We start from the raw sequence: 8,916 nt of genomic DNA on the forward strand, positions 1-8,916 counted from the left end.
TCCTGATCTGATCTTCTGCAGGCCATCTTGACAAGTGTAAATGCACTAAGTTGCTGTAATGTGATTGATAAGCTAACCTCACGTTCAGGTGTGATTGGCTGATTGTTTCCAAGGACAAAAAACAAATAACAGTGATATTTCTAGCTTCACTGGATTAAGCTTTTGGCTTAATGGCAAATCCTTGTATCAGATCCACTAAGTCTCCAATATCTGGAATAATCAACATTAAGTTTAAGAGTTTGTTAAGACTACAATTACAAAACACACAGGAACAATTATTAGGATTTATTGTCTTCACAGTTCTAGTCACATAACAGCAACTGTGCTTAAAAAACACATTACATTTACACTGCTTCTCCAACCACTTCAGAAATTTCTCTGTAGAGAGTTAAAGGTATATTATATAACAAAAATAATTTAATATTTTCTTATTTTTCTAAAATCCCATTATTGATTATTTACCACTATCAGCTGTTGTTTTGGTCTCCCCAGAGGTCTTGTAGCTTTTTTGGGCTTCTTGTTATGAGTCTTCACATGTGCTTGATAACCCTGATAATAATAGAAACACTTCCCGCACATCTTACACGTGTACGGGTTCTCTCCAGTGTGAACTCTCAGGTGGGCTTTAAGAGTATCTGCTCTGGAGTAACGTTTACCACAGATCGAGCACAGGTGAGGTCGCTCTCCAGTGTGAGTTCTGAGGTGCAACTTTAGATAGGAAGAGCGTGAAAACGCCCTCCCACACTGATCGCAATGGTAATTCTTTTCTCCGGTGTGAGTGAGCATATGTATTTTAAGCATTTTAGCCGTAGTGCAGTGTTTCCCACAGGCGGAACAGAAGAAAAGGGAATCTCCTGAGTGGAGCCGCATGTGGATTTTAACGCCATTTTCCTGTTTGAATCTCTTGCCGCAGTCGGGACATGCGTAGGGTTTCTTGTGAGTCTCACGGTGTTCCTCTAGCTGATGTTTCTCAGGGAAGTCCATTCCACACTCCCCACACACGTGAACTGTAGCAGGCGATTCTTTAGGCTCGCTCTTCTTTTGAACTAAGGTCCACTTTGGAAGCTCACCTGTGAGGAGGAACAAATACAGTGACTGATAGATACAGATGGGCAATTAAATAAAGAAGAAACATCGTGATACACAAGAGGAGAAACTCGACAGATGCTTTCATGAGCACAACTGAATTAATCACATGACTGCTTGTGGTTAAAGTGTCCTGAGCACAGCAGGAGGTTCCTCTCACCTCTGTGAACTTTCATGTGTGTTTTGAGGTTTCCACTCTGGGTGAATCCTCTCCCACATATAAAGCATTTGAAAGGTCTTTTTCCCGAGTGAATCACAAGGTGGCGCTGCAGTGCATTGTACCGAGGGAACACTCTACTACAGGTCTGACACTTGTAGATCTTCTTCGGTCTGCGAAGCGCCTGCGGCGGTTTTATCTCTTCGGTCTTGTAAGCGAGGCCGGTGTGCTCACTGGTGGATTCTGAACTCGCACCTAAAAATTCTCCTGAACAAAAATAAATACCTGAAAATAATAATAATAATATTCAAAACATTAGTGTGAGTATGGAAGGCATCGAGCACTAGCAGCAAAACTCTGTTTAGATTACTGCTGCATTAAAGAGATAAAAACATTCTTCTGATTCAATCACGCTTATATGCAAAAATCAAAACATCAAGAGATTTTTCTGCGACCTTAAAAATCTTTTATGGCCAGCAGAGGATATTTTTATGTGTCTTGTGGATCGGATCTTATAAAGAAAAAATATGACATCAAAATAAAATAGTCTAACTTACCTGTAGGTGCTGCTTCATGATCTTGCTCCCGTGTTTCAGCTCCGTGGCCTTCATTTGTTTTCCACTGTGAACACATGAAGTTTTAAACTGTCAGCATTTGCCTGAGCAAAGGCTCCACAGTGGAGTGGTTATCACATTTGCCCAAAAAACAAACAATGTCAGGAGGACTCACAGATCCTTTTGAGGTTGTGCATCTGGTACAAAAACTTCAACATGTAGAACTACTCGCTGTGGTGCGCTGCATGTTGAAGTTGCGGTACTTCAACATGTGGGTGTTTCCGAAAGGCACAATTCATTCTGGGTGATACATCTGGGTTTTGAACCGACATGCTCTCATATTTGCACAATACTCCAGGGTCTCCTCCTGTTAGGAGATACCCAAACCACTTTAACTGGCTCCTTTCTATGTGGAGGAGTAGCAGTATTGAATGACCGAGCTCCTTGCCCTACCTCTAAGGAAGAGCCCAGCCAGTCTTCAAAGGAAACTCATTGTGAAATGAGTTTAAATCGACACCTATGCTTTTACTTTCAGCTCTCCCCAATCTATCTGTGAACTGGTTCCAGAGCCTGAGCTATGGACTGAGGTGAGCTTGGCTACATCTAGTTGGTATCTCACAAAAGCGCCGGCTCCTTCCCCACCAGAGAGGTGACGTGCCACGTATCAGATTTGTAAGCCAAGGATCAGAGAGCCAGGGCCTCCGCCTCTGACTGCCACAGATCACCGAACACCTATGGCCTGCTCTGTGAGTTGTGGGCCCATAAGAGGATGGACCCACATCATCCTTTTTCAGGTTGAGCAACCAAATGCTTGTCCCCAAGCCTATACCCTGAGTCTGGATCCAGGTAAGACTTCAGTAAGCCTGTCCCGGGTACCCGGTTTAAAGTATAAAATAACAGGGATTATTTTGAACCATGAATCATTCCAAACTGTTCTATGAGAGTCCAATAATAAAACTTTGGAGCTTGTAATCACTGATAATAGTGTAGGTCCCTTTAAAAAGGTCCATCCTCTGAACGGACACATTAAAAATGCTGTGCAAAGGTTTTTAATGGATGTAGTTTTTCTGTGTAGCCCTGAATCACACCCCGCCTCCTTAAATAGGTGCACAGCTATCAACAGTTTAAGAAGTCTTAATCTATAAGGTGTAAATTTGCTCACTTGAAGGTGTTTGTTGGCAGCATTCCTTTCCTGGTTTCCAAGCTGATGATGAGGCCTGTTTCCTGTAGGAACAAATGACACAAAAATCAGCATAACATTATAGGCACCAAGTTACAGAGAAAATAATGACGACTTTGGTGTTTAACTTTTCTCCAGTGACTTGTGGGGATGTGTTGCCATCGTAACAAAGAAAACCTCAGGAGGATAGCACATGTCAACTTTTTTTTTTTTGGAGAAATCCACTATCAGCGCTGTTAACAACTACAACTTCTTTAAACTACAGCATATTTAAATAAACCGATTTGCTATAGTAATATTGTTTTACTCAATACTTCAAGCAAACATATTTTAAAAAGAAAAATTAAAGATATGTAAAAAACTTTGTCAGGTTACATTAACTCAAGGCCTACTTGCCTTTCCTGTGTAAAAGTGTTCAATAACATTTTTAAAATACTGGCTTGAACTCTGTCGTGAATAAAGAGGCTGAACCAACATGGCCCCAGTGTTTTTAATTCAGAAGCAGCATTACATGACAGAAAGCTGAAAATAATCCCCATTTATTGCATACTAGGACCCAGTGCACCCACTCAGCCCAGTGACTCTCTGAAACTGTAACTTCCTTCCTTTAAAGATCTGTTAAATATTCTTTTGATCTTGAGAAAACTTCACGGGGCGATCTCGATATGGCGACTTAAAAAGCTAAATTCTGACCCACTGCACGTGCTTGAAAGGCTTGTAACTCAGACTTTTTTTCATATTGTCAAAGTAACACTTATGCTAAAGTTAAAAGACAGAGTTGTCAGAGATTTACATAATCAGTGTGATCTTCCGTTGACTTTGTTCACTGTCTTATTTCAGAGTTGCTGCCAACTTTGAAACGACAAATTTACATTGTGGTTGCTAGGCAACAGCCAAAATGACCTGGGCACTCACATGCTAACAGCAGGTATAAGTAAGACTAGGTTTGTTTGGTGGATGCTGTACACAATATCTATCCTACAAATTGGTCCAAACAAAAACTAAGTTATCAGTGAAGCCCAGGCTTCATAACGATCTGTTGATGCACCCGACCCAGAGACATTTATATAAAATCCTTCTAATCTCACACAACTGCTGCTGGTGTTTAAATCAGTCAGCAGTAAATAATGGATGCGGGATAACCAGTTTTGTCCTCACTCTGGACTTTCGTTTTTTCCATGCCCCCTGGCAGCTGCTCCATTGGCTCTGCAGTTTCATGTGAAGCGTCCCCTTTGCTGATAGACTCTGGAGCATCCGAGTGCATGTTAGTTTTACTGGCACTGCCACTGCTGGAGGAACAGGGAAGACAGTGAGAAAAATGAAACAACTTTTCATGAACCTGAACTTTTAAATGAAGGGCTTACTGAATGTATACTGGAGGGATGTAGTCCTCATCCTTATTGTCACTGACGCCATCCTCATCCTCTGATGTTGAAACATCTTTGTCCTCGCCCGGAGAACACACCCAGTTCTCTGCACGGTCAACACTACAGCGAAGGAAAACGAACATTATTTCAATGACTTATAAGTTGATGTAAATATTGTGTGTATGGGAATTACGATGAAATTGAAGTCATCATCAAGTTTGAGGGATGACAAATAGCTTTGCAGTTTTATGCATACTTGTTTTGGACAAGTTGACTTTTCACTCATTAAAAATAAGCATTCCATTTACGGTAGTGTGAAGTTGTCCAATTACATATGAGACCTTGAAAAATACAAGACTGTATAGAAAAACTTCTGCAATTCTGCTAATGTACTACTTTTTAAAAAACCGTAAAAGTCTGCAATTCATTCAGATTATGACTGTTTTATTGAACTTTGTCTGTCAATACAGGATCTAACTGTACAAGGTATGCATATATGTCTGACCTAGAAATTATAATCTGTGACAACAGTATAATTAATTAAAAAAAACAACTAATAAATACTATTAATAAAAAAAACATATACCTTGACATTGAAACCTGAGCAGAAGGTTTTTCTGCTTCACTGAAACTCAGCTCTTCCTTTTCAAAGTCAGCATCTCTGCAGAAAATCAATTCATGGAGGTCAAACTAAAATCCAGAAAAATTACATCTGGTTACTAATTATTTAAATAATTGCACAAAAGCATAGTATGCAAGAGCTAACTCATAACATGGAAAACAAAAACATTATAACCTCACGTTTAGGCCTGGTAAACTCTCTCTTCTCTGTTCTAAATTTTCAATCACTCAGCATTTTACTTCTTCATAGGGTGATCACTGTCACACTACACGCTGAGGAAGGACAACTGTGTAGGAGGGATACCCACAATCCTTCACTTTGCATAGATAAATGCCCACAAATGGGGTCAGTTGATGTACTTTGAATTCTGCTTTACATAATGATGGCCAAAGCGTTAACGTTGAGGCTTCAAAATGCAATGTTCCAGAGCACTGGGTGATGTGCTTACATCCATCTTTGATATACAGTCTATGGTTACAAACAATTACCATATTACAGATTAAGTGTGGGAAAAATATTTATTTGAATAACAAACATTTGCACAATTAATCAAATGTATTGCGGTTAATGAAATATTTATGTGCCATTAATTTGAGTATGATGTCAACAACTCAAAAACTTTCTTAGACTTCATGATGTTTTTCCAACTTGATTCATGTTCATGTTCTTTTTCCTTTTTCCATTTATTGAAACACAACGTGAGTGCATAAGCCAGTGTACACCGGTCCCAAGCCCAGATAAAGGAGGGTTACATCAGAAACATACAGATAATAAAGAATGAGATTTCCATACAGAGGATGCTTAGGTGAGATGGAGGGAGATGATCCACTGTGGCGACCCCTAAAGGGTGCAGCCGAAAGAAGGTCGTCTTTTTTAATGCAAAGGAGACTATTAGGGCTGGGTATCGTCACTAATTTCTAGAATCGATTCGATTCCGATTCACAAGGTCCCAAATCGATTCGATCCTCGATTCGATTCAATTCAATTTGCATCTGGGAAATTTTGCCTCAGATAGTCAGAAACATAATTCAGATCAGTACATTTACATATTTCTGTATCTATAAAAAGGAAGCTGACACTTGCAAGACTTTATCAAAGGTGTAATCATCACAGCAGATGCCTTTGTGTCAAATTAGCTGAAGATAAAACACAGAAAAACATGAAGGTGATTTTCCTGGCTTGGGATTTTATAAAAATATTCTGCAGTACATCAAAAACGAAAGAAAACCATTAATCAACATATGATTAATGGTTAGGTTCACTCAGCTTTAGCTCAGTGAACCTATTTCTAAAGCTCATGCTGCTCTTTATTCACATCTTGTAGCTCCACATGTATGATTTGGCAGTTTTGTTTTGTTTTGTTTTTCACACCGGATGTCCTTCCTGACACAACCCCTCACACTCACGCGCTCATCACAAACCTCAGTACTGGGAACAAGCTAGCATTAGCCCACCGCAACATCACTCACAAGATATGCGTCATTTCAGTCAGTATGTTGTGTTTTATCTGAAGCAAAACGAAATGAAGCTGAGCTATTATTATTACCATTATATTTAGGGGTATTATTACCTGTCCAGCAGAAATGTCGCGAACTCTGCATCAGTTTTGAACCCTTTCAGTTCCCGTATCTCCCTCCACCTCTGAAAAGCGGCTCCGATGTTTATCCTGGCTTCATCTGACACTCCCTCCTCAACGCGCTCTTTGTCTGCGAGCTTTTTTCTCTTATTCTGCTGTGCCGTGTTTGATGTTATGAGGAACAGAGGAACGGGCTCTTCGTTTGATGTCTGAGCTTGCTCCTCAGCCATTGTGTTTGCAAACTTTTCCTGACGGTGCGATTAAAGAGAGCATGCGCGGAGAACAGGGGCAGCGGAGCGCGTTCACGATCAGCGTCTTCTTCGAGTGCGATATGAATGTTTTTTTTTTCTTTTTTAAAGTTCTAATATCTTTGTAATTACATGGATTTGATGTTAAATTTATGCAGTTATGTAGTTTTGTTTTTGCATTTAGTGAACAAATTAATAACGTTAGAGAGCTAAAATTGGGCAGTTTTTCTATTAATAAGAAGTGTATCATTATCCTGGAATGTTTTAAGCCAAATCAGAGATGGTGAGGCTGGGAATTTTTTTTAAAATTTGGTCAGCTGATATGGAATGAGTCTGTGTTTTATTTATGTAGATAAGTGTGTGTGCGTTCTCAGAATATTTATTGCATTCCTGTTACTGACAATAAGACCCCAAAAGTATAACTGTGTGGTGATTGCACTGTAAAAGTAATAATCATAAAACGCAATTAGCCAATCATGTCGCCACAGCTTGCATTTAAGCATGTACACATCATGAGGAAGAAAGGCGATTTAAGTGACTTCGAACCTGGTAAGATTGTTGGGGCCAGACATACTGGTCTCAGTAAAAACTACTCATCTACTGTGATTTCCCAAACAGCCATCTCTAGGGTTTACAAAGAATGGTCAACTAAAGAGAAAATATTCAGTGACCAGCAGTTCTCTGACTGAAACTATTGTGTTGATGTCAAAGCTCAGAGGAGAATGGTCATACTGATTCAAGCTGGTGGGAAGGCAACAGTAATTAAAATAACCACAAATTACAACCAAGGTATGCAGAAGAGCATCCCCGAACCTTGACGCACAAGGGCTACAGAAGCAGAAGACCACAATGAGTGCCAGTCCTGCCAGCTAAGAGCAGGAACTGAGACTACAGTCCAAAGAGGCTTCCCAAAGTTGGACAATAGAAGACTGGGAAAATATTGCCAAGTTTAATGAGTCATAGCTTCTGTTAACTAGGGATGGGTATCGTTTAGGTTTTATCCGATACCGGTGCCAAATCGGTACTTTTGAAACGGTGCCGGTGCTCAAACGGTGCTCAAACCGGTGCTTAAAGAATGGAGAACACAAAATTGGTCCAAAAACCTCTCATGTTCAGCTGGTTTTTTGTAAAAAGATAACAATGTTAGCCTTTTCTGCAGCTATGGGGCATATATGGTATCACTCTTGGCTGGAAGCAGTGCTTAAACAATGGAAAAAACACAAACTTTGTCCAAAAACCTCTCATGTTTAGCCATTTCCCTCTTTTTCTTTGGTCATTTTAGCCTTTTTGGCCAGGGTGAAGGGAGTATCTGCCATCAAACAAGAAGACAGCCGCATGTAGCTATGATGAGATTTGCTAGTTCACTACCTGCATTAATGTAATAACGTGGTGAGCCTACTCAACGTAAATTACACACAAACAACATTAAGCTACTCACGCAGAGAAGAACGGCTGCTGCTGCATCATCATCCTCATCACATCTGCTACACTGGCAGGGCTAGGGGCCAGGACTCTCCTCTTCGTGTTTTTGGGGGATGCTGCTAAATCTGGGTCCGATAACAGGCACCACACCCGCAGTAGATGCGCTCGGTGTGAGGTCTCGCAGCAAGCTATCAAATACGGCGCATTTCTCGGCTTTTAAAAAAACGCTATGCGTCGCCATGTGTTTCATCGGATTCGAGGTGTTACCTCCTTTGACAGTATCAGCTTAAAGCACTTGTTGCTGCTGAGTTTGCATATTTTGCTGTGAAGTACAGCCAGACCTTTGACCGCTTCGCCGTGGGCATTTTTAATCTGTAGCTCTGCTCTAAAAGAACGAAAGTACCTGGACCCACCTACTATCCTCGGAAACGTAAAATGATTGGCTAGAAGTGTATCACAGCTCAGGGAAAAAAGCACCGAAAAAGCGCACCGAAATGTGCGCTGCTTTTCGGTCTGGTTACTACCGTTTATGTCAGAACCGACACCGGTACCCATCCCTACTGTTAACTCATCCCTGGCTCACCCACTGAGCCAAACCGGCACCCTGGCTGGTGGAGCTTTTGAGAGAAACCATCTGTCTAATTCGGCCTGTAGCCTGATATGAAGATGCCATATCAAATACAGAAAACAAACAATCTCTGTTT

At 40.7% G+C, this 8,916-nt stretch overlaps 1 protein-coding gene across 3 annotated transcripts; it reads right to left on the reverse strand.

Moving 5' to 3' along the window:
* Positions 1 to 7,072, reverse strand: LOC146572222 (uncharacterized). 3 transcript variants are annotated; one of them, XM_085276256.1, is made up of 8 exons: positions 6,537 to 7,072; positions 4,931 to 5,005; positions 4,342 to 4,464; positions 4,136 to 4,263; positions 2,960 to 3,021; positions 1,801 to 1,864; positions 1,247 to 1,528; positions 1 to 1,070 (listed from the first exon to the last, which is right to left on the reverse strand). In XM_085276256.1, exons 1-8 carry the CDS (start codon positions 6,770 to 6,772, stop codon positions 448 to 450), a joined length of 1,593 nt encoding a protein of 530 aa, XP_085132382.1. In that variant the 5' UTR covers positions 6,773 to 7,072; the 3' UTR covers positions 1 to 447. The 3 variants fall into 3 exon arrangements, with proteins under 3 accessions (XP_085132382.1, XP_085132381.1, XP_085132383.1); XM_085276255.1 differs by having other exon boundaries at positions 4 to 1,070; positions 4,136 to 4,266; XM_085276257.1 differs by having other exon boundaries at positions 4 to 1,070; positions 4,136 to 4,266; positions 4,931 to 5,034; positions 6,537 to 6,573.
* Positions 7,073 to 8,916: the final 1,844 nt, after the last annotated feature.

Source organism: Mchenga conophoros, linkage group LG6, assembly GCF_057382185.1.
Source record: "Mchenga conophoros isolate Kocher_MC1m ecotype Shallow Benthic linkage group LG6, M_conophoros_male_GT1.1, whole genome shotgun sequence".
Classification (NCBI taxonomy): domain Eukaryota; kingdom Metazoa; phylum Chordata; class Actinopteri; order Cichliformes; family Cichlidae; genus Mchenga; species Mchenga conophoros.

Coding starts and splice junctions, on each gene's coding strand:
- LOC146572222 (XM_085276255.1), bottom strand. CDS start 6,772: ATGGCTGAGGAGCAAGCTCAGACATCAAACGAAGAGCCCGTTCCTCTG. Junction 4,465..4,930: donor GCTCAGGTTTCAATGTCAAG/GTATATGTTTTT, acceptor CCTTCGCTGTAG/TGTTGACCGTGCAGAGAACT. Junction 3,022..4,135: donor GGAAAAAACGAAAGTCCAGA/GTGAGGACAAAA, acceptor TTGTTCCTACAG/GAAACAGGCCTCATCATCAG.